General features: G+C 41.6%; 1 protein-coding gene across 1 annotated transcript in view; it reads left to right on the top strand.

Moving 5' to 3' along the window:
- The first annotated feature begins 9,112 nt into the window (after positions 1 to 9,112).
- Positions 9,113 to 18,862, top strand: part of IPO7 (importin 7) — a 40,428-nt gene continuing 30,678 nt past the window's right edge. The window contains exon 1 of the mRNA XM_033152771.1: positions 9,113 to 9,326. Coding sequence (XP_033008662.1) covers positions 9,243 to 9,326 — 84 coding nt within the window. The 5' untranslated portion in view covers positions 9,113 to 9,242. The remainder of the gene's footprint in view (positions 9,327 to 18,862) is intronic.

The raw sequence follows: 18,862 nt of genomic DNA, 5'->3' as shown, positions 1-18,862 counted from the left end.
ATATTTCATTGATTGGAGGGCGGGGAGAAAGGCAGCTGCGCCCATGGGTTCTACCCAGGGCCGGATTTAGGTTTGATGAGGCCCTAAGCTATTGAAGGTAATGGAGCCCCTTATATGTTCAGCTGTCCTTTCTCAGCAACAAATTGTTGCTGTTTTTTTGTGTTGAATATATGCCATATGGTAATTTATGGACCTAATGGGTCCATACACCACACAAAATATTCTTGCTGTATGTAGGTTTTTATTTTATTTGGTTTTTTTTCTTATATTTTGGAAATGTACATCCAGGTGTTTTTTTCCTTTAATTTTTTTTTGTGGCCCCCAAGAGAGTGGGGCCCTAAGCCAGGGGTAGGCAACCTAAGGCCCGTGGGCCGGATGCGGCCCGATCGCGGCCCGCGGACGGTCTGGGAATCTGTGTGTTTTTACATGAGTAGAATGTGTCCTTTTATTTAAAATGCACCTCTGGGTTATTTGTGGGGAATAAGAATTTGTTCATTTGCTCCCCCAAAATATAGTCCAGCCCACCACATAGTCTGAGGGACGGTGGACCGGCCCACGACTGAAAAAGGTTGCTGACCCCTGCCCTAAGCTATAGCTTGTTTAGCTTATATGTAAATCCGGCACTGGTTCCACCAAGTAGAAGCGCTGCGGGACATTTCACTAAGTGGCTGCTAGTTATGATGGCTGTCTGCTTGTGAGCTTCTCATCTGCATCTGGTTGGCTGCTGCAGAAAACAGGATGCTGCGCTATAGGCCTTTGGTCTAATCCGGCAGGGCTCTTATGAAACCCAGGGTTTTATCTTTTCTTGGCTGGGAGCAAGTCCGATCTCACACGGTGGCACTTCCTTCCAAGTAAGGGCCGTAGCTCAGGAGTACGGCATGTGCTTTGCATGCAAATGGTCTCCGGTTCATCTCTAGATCGAGCTGAGAAAGATCGCTGCATGAAATTTTGGAAAGCCACCGCCAGGTCAGGCTCAGTACAAGGCAGCTTCCCATGTTCTTATGCAATATGCATAGAGTGATAGTGGTGTACAATTGGTTCCAGGACAAAAGAGGAGCAGGCTTTTTATCTGCACACTTCTCTGAAAATAAGCCAGAGAGTTCAATGGGGTGTAGGCTGCAACTTGATGGAAATGTATGGGATTTCTTCACAAGCAGGAATGCAAAAGGTTGTACTATGAGCTTGGTAGTACTTAAATCAAACATGCTAGTAAAACTTCTTTGTTGAACTTTGTAGATTTGTGCTTCTTTGTGTGCCTCTTTCCCCTGATATTTCCTCAAAGGGATAGCACTTCCTCCCAATATATACAGAACAGTGAATGGCGTACAACCTACCTTCCCCTCATCAAAAAGGTTAACCAGTAAAACTAGCTATTTTAAATAGCCAGTTTAAAACCAGCCAAGCAGAAACCCTAATTATATACCACCATGACATTTAGTTCAAATGCATTTTGATACAAAACTGAAGGAAGTTCTTGTACCAAGAAAACCACAACAGGATGTACACGACTTGGTTAATGATGTAGCATTAGGGCCATGGTGTTTTTGTAAAGAAAGAAAAAACTCAACAACTTTGGGGTTTTCCTTTAAAAAGCTCCACAATTTGGGGGGTTTGCTTTAAAAAAAAGCTCAACTTTTGGAGTGTCCTGGTTTTTATTTTTTTAAATATGGCAACCTTATGCAGCATATCTGTCTGTGGGTTGTGGAATACAACACTGAAGGCCAAGTGCATTCCAATATTCAAAAAGCAGCATTAGCTGCTAAGTTCTATACATTACAGAATGCCTGTAATGTTAATATTGTTCCATGCTACTCCAAGCGGTGTGAGATTCTAAGGGTTCTAGGTGCTTACCCAGGATTTGGTTTCTTTGGAATGAAGGACAGTGGAGACTGTGGTGTCTTTATGATAATATAGTTTAATTACATAAATACAACATGAGCCTAAGATGGAGGGGTTCACAGCATTAGCACCCCAAAAGGGTCTTGTTTCTCCATAGCCACAACCTTGGATTTGAACAGAAATCAAACATCTTGCTTTGTCTCTCTGGCTTCCCAGCTTGCCTCAGGCCTTTTGTCTTTCTAACAAACCAGGGAGGGAGGCCCACCCATTTGCTCTCTGGCACAGAGCCACTGGCTTTGTTCCCTGCTTTTCCAGCAGTTGAATCTGTGCTGGATCCAGTAAATAGAAGCAGGGCTCAGGCATATAGCCTACCCCTCCCCCAACTCATAACAATATGTAGCAGGCAGTCAAATTGGACTCACACTTCAGCAAAATGCTGTCCAAAGCACTAAACTGAACTCAATGTGGCATACTTGAGGTTCCTTGAAAGTATTTCATCCAAGCATTGAGCAGACCTAGAGCTGAATAACCTCATTAAAACTGCATCAAACTCCACTAAACCATAGCTGCCACAATCATAAGATGTGCCTGCTGAAGCCTTGTAATCTAGCAGCATCTTCTAGGGGCATTCAGAATTAGAGGTCCTGTGCAGGATGTTTCCTTGTTCTATGCATGCCAAACATTCACAGTATGATTTTAACAGCCTTCACTCAAAAGCTTTAATATGGGAGAGAGGGGAGGTGTCAAGAATGGAGAAGGAGGAGAGGTAATAAGATTGGGGTGACTAACTTGTCACCCTCTGGATGTTGTTGGACTTCAGCTGCCATCATCTTTGACTGTTGGTTATGTTGGCAAGTTCTGTTCTGCTCTGTTTACTTCTGCATAGTTCCACAGTCTTCTCTTCATTGACAGTACCTTCCAAAATGAGCACAGTGGTACCTCGGGTTAAGTACGCTTCAGGTTAAGAACTCCGCTTAAGAACAGAAATCGTCCTCTGGCGGCGCAGCGGCAGCAGGAGGTCCCATTCGCTAAAGTGGTGCTTCAGGTTAAGTACGCTTCAAGTTAAGAACGGACCTCCGGAACAAATTAAGTACTTAACCCGAGGTACCACTGTACAGTGAACAATATACAGTGGAACCTTGGTTGTCGAACGTAATCCGTTCCAGAAGACCATTCGACTTCCGAAACATTCGACAACCGAGGCGCAATTGCCAGTCGGCAAAGTCAATGGAACAAAAAATTTAAAAAAACTCCTAGGAAGCAGTTTGACTTCCAAAAAACTTTCGAAAACAGAAGCATTCACTTCCTGGTAGTTGGCATTTGGGTTCCGAATTGTTCGGCTTCCGAAGCGTTTGACAACTGTGGTTCCACTGTAGTGGAATTAGGCATGCAGACAGCTACCCCACCATGAGAGCCCCCCAAATCTTCACACCAGAGCTAAAGCAGATATTAAGGACCTTCTCCCTGGACAAGTGTTTCTTTTGGAACTATTGTTAGATCTTTCAGTGCCCATTTAACACATTATTAAATGTGATGACTATAGTGGTATGGGCTCTTCCAGCTGCAGTTCTGTAAACTGTTAGCTGTGAACACACCCCACTAGGCTCTTCAAACAAAGTTGTGATTAAATTAAACGTGAAAGGTGACATCTACTGTATATAGAAGTTTCTCTGCCTAATAATACCTTGTAGCAAATTAGATCAGACTTGGTAATTGGGTCTTCTGTTATTTAAGACTGTATCTTTGTTACGGTATACCAAACAGAAATGAAAGTACAAGCTGAAAGACTGTAACAGCTTCAGCACATGTTGTAGTTGACGATTCAGTCTGAAGTGATTGTTCTCATAATCCCTATTGTGATAATTAGGATTTCCACTTACTACCTTTTTCTGGCTATGCTTCTATATTTTTAACAGCACCACCATCACCAGAATATCTGATCCTGCAGGAAAACATGAGGTCCTTTCATGGCATGACACTATGTACCGGTAGTCGGAATAGTGGTACTGTATTGAATTATGCCGCTTGAAAGGACCAATGAAACAAAGGCATTTCAGGCATGTGTCAGTTCTTGGCATTGATAGGAGAAAGAGGGATGCATGATCAGGCCTCTAATTCAACTAATTAAACTGAAAAATGGGTTTCCCCACTACATTTTGATATTTCAGTGAAATGTATCTGTCTGGTTCAAAAGTTCAACATTTTGAGTTACAACTCTTCTACCCTTAAAGCAGGTTTTTTCTCTTGCAGAACCTTCCTACAAAATGTTCAGGCTTCCTCAAACTCCGCCCTCCAGATGTTTTGAGACTACAGTTCCCACCATCCCTGACCACTGGTCCTGCTAGCTAGGGATCATGGGAGTTGTAGTCCCAAAACATCTGGAGGGCCGAGTTTGAGGAAGCCTGCTACAAATGTTAAATTATTGAAAGGTATTTCTGTGGAGACAAGATAAAATCAGCAAGAGTTAAAAAAATGGAGTTTGCAGTTAAAAGGCTAAAAGCTGGTCATTCTAAATTATTTGTAAATTCTACTTTTTATTATTTAAGAATCATTTTGATGTATAAACACACTATTTCAAAGTAAATAAAATTGCATTATGCAATTATGATAGATTAATTCCTCTCCAGATATGCCCTTATTAGTCTCTGCTTTTTTCCTTATTATGCTGTTTCTCCACTCTTTAATTCTCTTATTTCCTCTACTTGAACATTATTCCTTTGTTAATCTGAAGTTTATTTTCCATTGTAAAAGAGCACTAGAGTTACAGGTGAATTATCACTAGCAGGATACTCACAACACTTGATGGAGTATTTCTTATAATGAGATTAGTAAACAGAACTAGCCCAAAGGTCTGTCCTGGAAAGCGCATAGTGTCACTTACAGCAGTTAATGTGAGGATGAAAAGCTACTGTGGACTTAGCTGCTAAACAGGATTAGCGTTTTATTTGGGAGGGTGGTATGGAGATTACGAGTACTGCACTAATTTCACCCCACAAGGAATGATCTGCATGAAATCTGTGCGTTCATCTTGAACGCTGCAGGTCAGATATTTATTTTGATCTGGATATTTTAATTTTGGTTCCTAACAGAGCTGTGATGGTTTCTTGTAGTTGAAGAAAGAGGAATAACCACAAACCCTCAACTATGTGATAGCAGAATTCACTGGAACTTATATCCTACACACTTCATAAATTCAAAAGCAGAACTTTTGAAGATACAGTACGTGGCTAGGCACAAACCAAGATGTTGCCTCAACACTTGAATGACCTCTGGTGTCCTCTTTTGAAGAGCAGGGCAGACAGAGTAATTCACACGGTTCTTGTCCCAAGCAATGGGACTGGACAAGCAAGAAGAGACTCCTGTGAGTGGCTGGATCTGCTTGCACCAGCTCATCTGATGGCGTGTCCTTGGCAATGCAGGCTGGATCAGCTTGGCCAGCTCACCATCTTGTTGACAGGAGGCGGGGCAAGGGCTGGATCACATGATGCTGCCTCTTTGGACCAGAATACCTGAAAGATAATTTCACCCCTGATATATTCAGTCAATCAATGTACTCTGCAGGTAAGGACCTCCAGCAGTCCATTCCACACCATGTTGGAATCAGGCATTTAGTGTTATGGCACCTGCTGTTTGAAATTCCTTCCCTTGAATATTGGATAGGCAGTGTCTCTGTTGTCTTTTCAGTGCCTATTAAATACCTGAACTGTTTTAAATATGTTTTTAAGACACTGTTTTTACTGTTTTTCCTTGGAAAGGGAAGGTAGGCTATAAATTTTATAAGCAACAACAACTGGAAGTACAAAACAGTACAGATATCCAGGAGATTGCACTTGCAATATTTTCTTTTCTTCCACTCTCTTCCATCACACTTTGTTGTTGTCAGTAACTCCAACTACCACTTGAGTGACTGAGCATGGAAGCAAACTGGGGCATCTAAAAAGTGCAGTGGTCTTTACATACTCAAAGGGGTTTCTTAAGTATGTATGGAAAATTATCTAAAAACTGAAGAGCTCTGCTATATCACAGCAAAAGGCTGCACTGCAAGACCTTAGTATCTTATAAGAAGTCTCCTGCATAGGAGGGATTAGGGTTGGGATGATGTGTGCCATGAGGTTAAATAACTTCCTTCTCTGCTCTATACAGGAATGTTTCAGGAAGCAGGAAAGGCAAAAGGGTACTTTTTATTTCACTCACTTCAGAATACTCCATTGCCACCATACGGCTACAAAATGACCACATTTGTGCCCAAGATTTTTGTTGGGGGGCAGGACTTCTGTTGGGAGGGCAGAACCGATGTTATTGGTCAGTTAATTATTTCTATTGTTTTACTTGATCTAGGGGGGCAGGTGCACCCCTGCCCCCCCTGGCTATGCCCACTTTTGTGCCTGACAGCAATCCCCAAATCTGAGCCATCTAGCATTATAGGAACCTAGAAAGATGCCCTCTGCTGGATTAGAATATTTGGCCATTTGGCCCAGCACTGTCTGTTTCAACTGTAGTGGCTTTCCAGGGCTTCAGGCAGAGAACTTTTTATGTTTATTTTATTTATTTAAATTAAAAATAATAATAATTTTATCGTTTACAGTTTTATCAACTGCTCTGATCCTTTTAAATGACCTTTGAAGGACTCAGAGTACAGTATTCTTTAAAAAAAACCATACTTTTGGGTGTTCCCCCTAACATCTTTAGTTACTAAAAGAAATATCATGATTATATCCAAAATTACTTACAAGGATTGTGAATGTAAATTATTATTATTATTATTATTATTATTATTATTATTATTATTATTATTATTATTTAAAAATATTATTCAACCTAACATTATCAAGGTGATAAATATTAAAAGCAACAATAAAATAGGTTTCACACAGGTGTTCTAGAAGGTGTTAACTTTTCTTGTACATACTGTATATTTTATGTGTAGGGATCACAAAGGAGTAATAGGCAGAGTAACATATCAGGAGACTTTGAGAGGCTAACTATGGTTGGGTTGGAGGAGTAAAGAGGCAGGAAGGGCTGCAGCAAGGAAGAAGGGCAGAGAGATAGGCTGTTGGAAAACTTAGTGTCAAGGACAAATAATTTGCAGAGTTGGAAGTGCATGGGGAGGATACTCAATGTATAGATGTGGAAGTAGAGTGTTTTATAAGCCTCTTTCCAAGTTAGTGGAGAGTGAGATTGTGCACACCACACCTCCACACAATGAAGATTTTGGGTTTCATCTTCTTTGTCTTCTTTGTCATAAAAGGGGTAGATTTCACAATGTGGTATACAGGTAGGCAGATGCAAGGTGACTTCTCAAGACTGAATAAGATAGACTTCTATACAATTTAAACAATAACTAATTTTCTATGTTTAAATGATCTGCAAATACTGTTTGTATTAATTGTTCCAGATTTATTTATCTATGGTGTAATCATACCAAAGCAAAGCAATTTACATATAATTATATTCTGTTCTATACTACAATAATTTCCTACCTATACTTTCACATTCATTACATACTTCCTCTGTCTCTTTCATCTTTCATCATGCTGTTTCTCCCCAGGCTCTCATTGTCTTGGTTCCTCCCTCCTTGCATTAGTCTGTTGACTGCTAAAGTTCATCTAAGTGTTGACTCATCACTTGCAAAAGACTTGCCTACTTCCAACACTTAACTGGTGAGACTCTGAGTAGCAGGCAGTCCTATTCAAACTGAAAATATTGTAGGAGATTGTTCTGGCAGCAGATTTTACATATTAAACTGACCCGAAGGAATAATTTTTGAATATATTAAAATTGTCTTAGAAAATGTACATCATGAATCCGAGACTAGAGTTATGTGTTACAAGAGGCTCCCCTGATATATGGATTAGGAGGTCTGCAGCTCCAAAACTTTAATGGAAGAAATCTAGGGAGGACTGTACTGAGGCACATCTGAAGTTCATGTGCAGCTGTCTCTCTTTCCATTTCATTTGCTCTTGAAATGATGGAACAAGCCAAGGTTCATAACCCAACAACAAACCATGGCTTATGACTGTTTGTTAGGAACAAACAAACCATGGTAAAGCTAAACAAATCATGTTTTAGTGTTGCAGGCATACCATGCCAGAGAGAAACTAGGTCATGTTGTTCTGCTAATTTCAGATGAATTATCTGCAAATATCTTTTGAAGCAAAACCTTCAATGAAATTAAAAATCAATACAATCTACAAAGGTTGGAAGGCCAGATTTCTAATGAAGTTAGGTACAGGTTGAGGGGTAGTAAGACTTATTTCATTGAATTACCGGTAGCGGAAGTGACCTCAGGAACAAGTTGTTGCAGGAGTGGGGAACCTCTGGCCCACAGGCCTCCCCATTTTGGCCTTTGAGGCCATTTCTCCCAAGCTGTGAGTGCCTGATATCACACACACACACATATGCAGATCAGCTGACTGTCAGGCATTGCAAAGCCCCTTTTAAAGTGCCCCCAAAGCCCCCTATTAGCTTAATGGTTAGGTCTTGTAGAATACTTTATTCTGAAAGGCAATTTGCACTCTGTACATTTGTCTGATTGACATGAGGATGGCCCTGCCCACCTATCAAATTTGGCCCCCAGAAGGTGCAGGACATACTGTAATGATTTGGCCTGCAGGCTCCAGCTTGACTGGATCTTTTCTTGGGAGAATAAGGGGTATAACAGGTTAAAAGGGCTGCAAATCAGAAGGATGAGCGTTCTGGTGAATTTGATTACCCAAGACTATAAAACCATGAATATGTACTTAGGCATAGCCATAAAAACACTATAGTATTAATATAGTGGTGAATGATGACGTTAATAACTTGTGTTTGCATATATGTTGCCAGTGTTCAATATCACACATCGATGCTGACCGGTTGGTTGTCCAACGTTACAGCAGTAGAAAACGCGGGCGGACAGAAACACAGCGCTCCAAGGCTCGGTCCATCACTTTTTGCTGCCTCTTAGCACCCTCCTTCGCCTCTGCCTTATGCGAAAACATACAAGGGAGAGTCGTTTATATTTGCACTAATGGAACCAGTGAAAGCACTACGTTTCCTGATCCTTATTCTACACACGTAGCATCCACACGTTACACGTTGTCCTCGTTTCCCCCCTCTGCACGACCAATGCTTGCGCCCCCCCCCCCGGTTTGAGTGGCATACGGGGACCTGGGAGGAAGCGCTCCGAACGGACTACAATTCCCGTGATGCCCGTCAGCGGCGGCGGCAAGAGCAGAGCGGAAGGCGTCGGGCCTCCCAGCGGCCGCGAGCAGCAGCTCTATCCGGGGCCTTGGCGCGTCTCTCCTCCTTTCGCGCCGCCGGCTGCCGCTGTGGAGCGGCGGGTCCATGTGCGCATCGAGCGGCGCTGCTGCCCCTGCTCTCCTCCGCGTCGCCTCGCCTCGCCGGGCCTCGACCCTCCCGCCATGGATCCCAACACCATCATCGAGGCCCTGCGGGGCACCATGGACTCCACGCTGCGGGAGACGGCCGAGAGGCAGCTCAACGAGGTGAGCGGCCAAGGCGCCAGCGCGGCCCGGCCCGGGGCGGGAGCGGAACGCGCCAACAGGGGCAACCCCCGCGACCAGGCCGGGCGTCGGGAGGCAGCCCTAGGCCCGCGAGCGGGCGGGCGGGCGCCGGACAGATTGGGCGTGGGAGCCGAGGAACAGCCATGCGGGGCCGGGCGGGGTGAAGGGAAGGCTACGTGCGCGGTGGGTCTGGTGAGGGGAAGGGAGCGTGGCGGGGGGAGCCCTGTGAAGGGTACAAGGGGAGGTCACCTCCAAGCTCCGGAGTGAAGGGAAACTTGGCCGGAGGGGGGGGGGTGAAACTGGGTTGACGCGCGTGTCACTTTCTCCGTTCACACGCACACGCGGAGGGGCTGATGCGGGAGGAGGCCGGTGGCAGCAGGAGAGCCGCCCCGCCGCGCGGAGCTGCCTTGTGCGAAACGTGGGCAGGAAGAGGGAAGTAGGCGGCGTGGAGGGAGAGCGGAGAGGCCTTGCTGACGAAGTGTGGACGGGGCGGAAGGGAAGGCCTTGCCCGTGGTCGGCCCCGCTGTCAGGCCACCTTCGCGCTCCCTCCAGCATTGTCCTCAGGCACATGGCAGCCTCATCCAGCCCTGGGGAAAGCGTGGCAGGGGCTGAAGCCGCTCCAGCCCGCCGCCGCCTCTTTACAGGCAGGAGCGCCCGAACGTGGCACCGACGGAGTTTTTAAACTGCCCCTTTTGAAAAGTGTTTTTTTAAAGTGGTAGCCTAGGATGCTGTTAGCCCATATATGGGCGCAACTTTTGAGTTTTTAGGTTAGGCAAGCTGAAAGGAGGTTGGTGGGTAATAGAGCCCTGCAAGAGATCTGAGACGGTCTAGTAATCGGAAGGGAAAGCCTGTTAAGGCTTTTGGAATTAAATGGTTTCATAAGTAATGCAGCACACAAACTTGAGCTCCAAACTGTCTGTTTGACTGCTGGTTAGCAAACTTCGTAACTCTGAAACTGCATTTGGGACAGTTTCTGGCCTCCTTTCTGTTCAGGTTGTTCTTTGAGACTTGAAATCTGGTCAGTAGGCCAGAGAAACTTACTCTTTACCAAAACAAGTCTTCTCAAATAATTCCTAAGGAGTTAGTATAAATGCTGTAGTTACTATTACTCATAAACTAGTTAACATGCTTCTCAAATTGAAAGCAGTAACAAAACATCAGTATGATGTTGTGTGTTTGAGTGAACAGCTGATGGACTTTCTAATGGCATATCAAACTACAGTATTTTTATTAAAAGAATAAAGACTAACTAGATGCTAATGTTTGGTATAATTTCAAAAGCATGGTGCCTGCTTTGAAAAGTGTGGTGTTCTTTTAAACAGACAACTTCCAAACATAGCCTGAAAGCTATGAGGCTGCGGAAAGCAGCAGAACGATGGACGAGACTGTTTTCGGCACATAGTTTGTGGGACTTTCTTGCACACCATGCTTACCCTTGTTTTCCATCGATTAGACTAACTGAAGATGAATGTACAGTACTGAAACATTTGAAAGACCTACATTTTAAATATTAGAATGGAAGGAGGCTTAATATAGACAGTAAAATTATGCCCAAATGGGCTATCTCTTCTTATATATTTTTATAGCTGACTGACTGATACCTTATCTGAATTGACTTGGGCCTATGTGGCAACAGTCACATAACTGAGGGTGGTAGTACTCTTCCAATGACAGCTTGTATTATATAGCAGACACTAGGATAGTCTGCTATGCTTTTCATATTCTTTGGTTTGCAATAGGTCATCTGGCCTGTACTAAACACATGGTTCAGAACAGATGAAGGTGATTTGTGATAAGGTAAATCACTCTTTCTGGAAAGACAGAATGACGATACCTTAGTCACGGTAGGTAACAATGGTTTTAGAACCCAGAAAGTGTAGGAAGTGACATCACTATGGAGGTATAAAAGAGACATACTAATTGACCAATTAAGACTGGGGCTTGGACTTGTCAACAGATGTGGTCATGCAGCCTGCAGTGTTGAAAATGAAACGATTGTGTCATGGCTTAAAGAGGAGTTGGGGAAAGCTGTTTTTCTAGGTCTATTTTTATATTGTGGTTTTAAAATTATTGCTGTTTGTGAACAAACATGTTCAGTCTATTTGTCTGCATAGGTTAAAAAAGGTACACCTTCCAACGTTCCATCATATTTTGCTTGTGGCGTGAAACTGAGTTAATAAACTAACAGTTGCATACAGTTCTGGAAAAGATGCTAATATATGCAACATTTGGGGTTTTTTGAATAAAAGTAATATACACATTAATATTGTAGTATCAAAAAGATCACTAGTATGGCTGCTATGCAACATGTGATAAGCAGAAATTTGGAATTATGATCATATTCAGCATAAGTGCAAAATATGCTTATAGCTTGAAGCTTTTGCCAGTGGAAATAGTTGAGTGAAATACTACATCAGAAGTGGTACCAGTTCACTTAATGGTCTAGACTTGCTTTTTGTGCATTGAAACATGATATTATATTGTAAGCTTTATTCAGACTTGAATTATATCATTTTGAAAGCACAGCCCATAGTTTTCCTGTCATATGTTTAAATAGCAAAGTCCTCACCTCTTGTCTGAGCTCTATAGCTAATGGCAAAATGTTAACATTGTTCTTCAAATGTAGGTCTTTTATACACAGTAAATGCACATTCAGGATTTTTGTCCTGATAAATAATGCCAATAAAAAGATTGCAGAGAAGTACTGTGTATACAGGTTGAAACCTTTTATCCTTTTTCTAATGTATATATTAAAAATGGTTTTTTTGGAAACTTCCTTGTCATTCAATTTTTTTCTCCTCAAAGTTGTGAGATGTCCATCAATATAGGTAAATAAAAAGACCTGTGTATTGTGCATGCTTTGTTCATTAAGTCTTATTTTGAAAAATGTGCACTGACCCTAGACTAGGTTGTATATTGTTATAAGTAATTCATTCAGTATTTACAGTAATGATATTAATGGGTTCTAACTATGGTGCTTGTGGATCTTTGAGTTATGCTTATATTTGGTAAAACGAAACTCCAATATGCTCTTAGTAATGGGAACTAGGTAGCTGATAATGTACAATGAAGGGTTTAGTTCACCTCATCCATCTTACTCTTAAAAATGGGCTCTCATCTGCTGCTTAACATAGGAATATAGGAAGCAGTCTTATATCATGCAGCAGTGTTAGTCCATCTAGTTCAATCTTGTATCACAAGCTGACAGTGGCACTCTTGGTTTCAGTTGAGTCTTTCCTGGCCATACTTGGTAACATCAACTATGTTTTTCATGCAAAATATGTGCCCTAATACTGAGCCACACATCTTCACTAAACAGCCCTTTATATGTGATTGGAGTAGATGTCCTGTCACCACATCACATTTGAACAAAATAAAATTATAAGGTGAAATTCAGCAGTGCACACCTGTTTGTGCTATATTACTTCGTTTCCTCTCTCTCCACTTCATGCTCCCACAATTTGTTCTGGAGGGTTCCCCAACTCTCTGGATTAGATCTTGAGGGCAGCAGTGGGAGGAGAGGGTTGTGACATCTTTTTGCATCAGCAGAAGTGCATTCTTGGGCTCTGACAGTGTTGGATGTAACTCATAATCAGTTTACAGCTGGCGAACAACCACTGATCAGTAGACAGTTGAAGTTGGAATGCAGTGGATTTCCATTGCTGGACTGGTTTCACTTTGGTTGAAAACCATGTATCAAGTATTGGACTTGAATGAAGAAAATTATCACTCTGCCATTAGTGCTTGACTGAAGGCCACCTATATATCAGTTTAATATACATCATTCTTTTTGTAAATCACTTTGAGGTTTTCTACAGTCAAGAGTTATATAAGTTTTGTGAAATAAATAAATAAAATACATCATGGAGTAGAGAGGTTAAAACACTGTCCTGGGTTCTTTAGTTGAAGTGTGAGAGATAAATGCAATAGTTAGCTAAACAGATGTGCAATTCATAAGTCTCAAAGTTTAGGATAGGGAAAATCTGTGGCCCTTGAGCTTCCATCATCCCCAACCATTATGGTCATTGGTCAGGGATGATGGGAGTTGTGGTCCAGCAACATCTTGAGGTTCACAGGCTCCCCACCCCTGGTTTAAGATTATTGATGAAGTGCATAGTGGTGCACTGTGAATAGCGGTATCATTTACCGGTAAGTATAACTTATATAACAACCTCATATGTGTCTGCCTTTTCAGACATTATCCTCATTGAGTTCAGTAGAACTTATTTGTAAGTGTTGAGAATTGCTCCTCAGTTTTCAATATTCATATAGTTGGTGTGGAGTGCGCCTTTTGTTAGCAATTGAATGCTAATTTTTGCATATTGCATAGAGTCCGACAATGTAAGGAATCTAGAGCACATTACTATCTCAGAGCTGGATTTCTCCAGTGTAATGTGTCCTAGTCCAGGCGTTGGCAAAGTCCGTTGGCTGGAGTGGCGCAGCGCGATGTCAGAAATCGCTTCTGCGCATTCCCAGACGCCAAAAATCACACCTGTGCAGAAGCGATTTTTGGCTCCACTTGGTGAGTCCCCGCACTGCGCGTGGGAGACTTGCCAAGTGGGTGGGTCTTGGGCCGGTAAAACGGTCTTAGTGGGCCGCATCCGGCCCATGGGCCGGAGGTTGCTGACCTCTGTCCTAGTCTAAAGAAGAAAAGCTTCAGTGATAGAGAGCAGAGGTTTCTTAACCCCTCCTCCTCCCTCCTAGCTTATCTCCAGCCTCCAAAATGTTGGGCTGGTGCCAGCTGTCAAAATTGCCTTTATGTGTACTGCCACAGCCTAGTTTCCTACTAGGAGACAGGAAGCACCTTCATTCTTCATTGGGTCCTAGACTCCCTCCTGTCCTGCTAGTGGCTGGATAGAATGCAGTTGCATTTAATTTTGTTTTAAATGTTTATACCTATTTATTAATTCTTCCACAAACTTCAGAAGAATACCTAGGAAGCAATTATACATTTGCTTTGGTTTTCCAGATTGCTTCAAACTAGAAAAAGAAAATGCTTATTAGTAGTAATCCCTCTGATTTCTAGTTGAAGAATGCATCCTAATAATCTCATTCCTCTTTCCACTATCTTCAGACATTCTAACCCTTTTAAAGGTTTTGGAGGTCTGTGTTAAGAAGTAAATAATAACCTAAAGTGATTACTGCCATTTAAAGATGCCAAAATAGAAAACTACAAAAATCTGTTGTAGTTTTTTGTTGCTTAGTTAAAATGTCAGTAAACCATAGCAACTAAAAGCGGTGATAATGGTTCTTTTTTTGTAGTATCCCACCTTCTATTATCTACAGGAGCATATTAATAACACTTACTTTACCATTCACTTTATAAAAGAAGTTTAGTTGAAATGCCTTTTCCTTGGCTTAAGTGACTTGCTTGTATGTTACCAAATTATGATAAATATTTTTAGATTGCCTGTGATTGAGTCTCATTTTTTATATTTTTTAGGAAGCTGGTGTGTTATAGCTATTATGTTGGTGTAGAATTGGAATGACCCAGAGTGAACAAAGTGGTTTGTGTGGCTTAAGCTTTGCTTAAAACATTAAATATGATCTTACATAACTTTTGAGTAAGTGAGCTTTGATAAGAAATGTTACTTCAAAATATGTTCAGTTCCTGAAAGAGTAGTGTAACATGCGATGGAGTGGTTAGAACAACTCTGTTAATAAGGTTGCATAGCCAATACAGATTTTAGAAATGTCACTTGATTCCTTGGCTCTTAAACAACTAGGAAGTCATGCCCATGACACAGCATTTTGAGGACAAGGCAGGGTGTTTTATCTTGTTTACTCTTAAACAAGATAAATAGGCTTTCTTTAAAATGTTGTTAGATATTTTGCAGTTAGTTTCAGGTTCTTCTGCACACATGTGAATAACAATGCAATTTGAAATGGGAAGTCTTAGGAAGTAGCTTCCCTCCATTGTATTAACATATCTGAAGGACTTGAATATGTAGGATTTATTCTTGCCTTCAGACATCATTGCATTTCAGTTCTGGTTCTTGTCAGTAATAGCAAACCAAGAAGTACAATATAGGTAACTTCTTACATGGGGGTTTGGTTCCGGGGGTCCATGCATATACACAAAAATGCGTAAACCAGGAACCCCTGGAACCAAGCCCCCTGCAATGTGGAGGGCTGCTTGCCCAGCTTTGGGAACCCCTCCCGCTTCCTTTGCAAAGTCATTTAAGTGCTTGCCCTGCTTTGGGAGTGAGGAGGGAGGGCTCTAGATTAAGGTTACCAGGTTTTTTTCAATGTATGCAGCGGTGGCGTTTCCTAGGTAAATTACATGAAATCCGGGGACATTCCAGGGATGGAATTTGTCCGGGGACTTATTCGCAAATCCAGGGACTGTCACTGGGAAACGGGGACATCTGGTAACCCTACTCTAGATCCCTTCCAGACACCTCATGCCTCCTTCCCAAAGCCCTGCATCTCAACTTATCCACTAGATGCTGCCAGACAGGTGGGTGGTTGGGTGGAAATAAATAAATTGATAGTGCTTTTCCTCTGCTCTCCGTTTATTATTTATTCCTTCCCCACTTGTGCAAAGCTTTTAAGTTAAATAACTGTAAGATGCAAGTTACCTGTGTAGTAAACTAAGAAGTGTTTAAAAAACTTAGCATAACACGAGCTTTTGCATGGAAGGGTTTTATAAGAGAAGTTTCACTATCTTCTCTGTTGATGAACTAAGAGAGACAATTGGGTTGCATTGTGATGTAATTTGTGCAACACCAGTGATAAGCCACAATTTGTTCAAGTCTTTCTCTCTTAGATCGTGAGAATAAAAGGCTGGTTTAAAGGAAGGAAAGCATACACAAATGTGGCAATTTGAAATGCTGCTGGACACTTGCATTACAGCAGCTGTTCTGAGTATGCTTAATAAGTAGCATGTGGAAGGAAGAAGGAGAAAGAGTGAAAAATGGGACAATGAGAAAGAAAACCTTGAAAAATTAAGCAGCCTCCATATTGAATGTTGGTTAGAAATTGGAATCTGGTCCCGAGAAATCTAGCAAGCATTCATGATGTTCTTGAAAAACAAGTATACAGAAGATTAGAATGGAAATATTGATTGAAATTCAAAGAAGTGTTCACCTTCCATTTTAATCCCTGTTCTCAGCTTTCCAATTTTAGACTGGCATGTGGTTTATATGCAATATAGTTTAAAAAATTTTTTAATGTGATTATGCCAAAGTCTTCTTGAAGTCACATTAATAAAAATCCCTAAGCTTTAATATGGCTGAGGCTGTAATTGTACCTTATTAAGCATTTTATAACAAGAGAGCTTCATGTACACTTACACAAATAGCAGATGATACAATATCACCTTTTTGCTTGAACTGAATTCCTAAATTAACAGCATCCATTGCATGCCATTTTGCACCTCTTGCTTTAGCGTGTTTGCATTTTCCAGCCTTGCAGTTTGTTTACAAGGGCAGTTTTTCTGATTATAATTCTGACAAGTTAAGTAAAGCAGCACCTTGGAAGAGAGCAATATTTCCATGCAGATCAGATCAGAAGCACTGTCTCATTTTCTCTCAGTTATGGCTTACCAAGACTGCATGTCTAAGGTAGGAACAATTATAAAACAACAACAAAGTATGATGAATGAATGCATCCTCTATTAAAGAGAAGTGGTTAGCTTAAAGCTAATGCATCTTTTTGCCAAATCTGTATCAGTAGCATGATGGTATCACACCTCTTTAGGTAGCATATTTGAACCAAGATTAGATTGTTCTGGGTTCATGCTGTTCTGCTGAATAGGTTTCTTTTTATGTCATGCCTGTTTGTCACTATGCCATTTTTTTTATATTGGCAGTAAACTAAAAGTGAGTCACCAGTGAGTAGTTCATTATGTTCAAACAACTTGGATTTGTAATCGGCTCCTAAGATGACTCGGCTTTGTCTGGTGGTTAAAGGGAAAATATTTTACAATGAGTTGTCCTAGTTTCTCCATACACAGAATGATGGTGAATGGTGCTTTTGAAAGGTGTGATGAAACAATCATTCTGCTTTAGAAACTGTTCTTACCAGTACAGTAGAATCTACTGATCTATACATGCCTCTAGTAAGAGAAGGGAAAATAAGTTATCACCCTGTTGATGCATTAAACCAGGTGTCAGGGGCCTCTGGCCCTCCAGATGTTGCTGAACTACAGTTCACACCAGCTCAGGCAAGCACAGCTAATAACCAGCGATGATGGAATATATAGTTCAGCAACATCTGGAGAATTGACAATTCTCTACACCTGCACTAGACCAAAAATAGTGGCCTATTTGAGCATATTTCAAATTCACCAGAACTCTTCAGCAGGCTAGATGTTATGAAAAAAAAGATATAGAAGGAGGACATATTCTTGAATGTGATGAAAAACCAAAATATATAGTTTGCAATAGAATGGAATATATATTGTGCAGATTTAATTGGGTTAGACAGTACCTAAGTGGAGTACTGATGGCAGTCCTTACACTAGCAAAGCTAAAGATGAATTTTAGATGAATGAAATGTGAATGAAATATAAAGTCAATAGTAGTCAAAGAGTAGTGCCGCAATGCAATAGAAGAACTTGTCTCAACCCTAGGATTAAGGCCCCTTCAATGTTAGGTGGCAGAAGGTGGTCTTCCAGTTCTATATTTTCTTTCCTGGATGGTTAATTTGGTATTGTACAAATTAAGAGCTTTAAAAAGATGCAGATAAATGGTTTCATTAGAACCTAAACTACAGTTGTTGATTTATCAGTCCGTTTGTAGCAAGGGTGACAGCTGTAGTGGTCACAACACCATGTTATAAGGGGGGGGGAAACTGCTCCTTTTCCCTTATGGGGTATTCCAGAGCCCATATAGAGCCCTTCTAAGGTTCCCTATCTGCAGGAGAAAGTAATAGAGGCCAACCAGAGTACCGGTATATTGAGAAGCAAAGCGGCTAGTACGCCTGATCTTATTAAAGGAACTGTTGCAACAGGGTCCCTATTCACCACATGCAGGAGGGAGGAGAACCCTAAACAATGGCACACAAGCCCTTATATAGACTTTTGAAATTTCCCACACTGTAGCCCAAGACCTGAAACATCATACATAACATCAAAGAAGGAGGCGGTCTACAGCAGAGGTGGTGGTCTACAGCAGAAATCCTGTTTGCCAGGATACCTGATAATGGTCACTGATTGTATTACCTGGGCAATCTGGCCATTCTTTTGTGATGGTCAATACTTTAGTTCCTGAATCCAGGTCACAGGCTCACCCTATTCATACACAAATGCGACCTTAGCATTTGCAAGCAAAAAGACAATGGGAAGGCTTTCCCCATTTGCCTCACTTACTGCAGAGGAATATTTGAAGTCATTGGGAGAGTCAAAATCACTTCAGGATTGCTCTCCCATACTATTTCAGACACATGGTTTATATATGTGTGTGTGTGTACACACACACACACACACACGGCGAGTCTTTTAAAAGAGTACTTGCTCTGTATCCACAGGGCCTCTTTTAAAGGACTCAACCTGTATATATTAAATGCACCATAAA

This window comes from Lacerta agilis, chromosome 1 (assembly GCF_009819535.1).
Source record: "Lacerta agilis isolate rLacAgi1 chromosome 1, rLacAgi1.pri, whole genome shotgun sequence".
Classification (NCBI taxonomy): domain Eukaryota; kingdom Metazoa; phylum Chordata; class Lepidosauria; order Squamata; family Lacertidae; genus Lacerta; species Lacerta agilis.
This window is presented reverse-complemented; position numbering and strand designations above follow the sequence as displayed.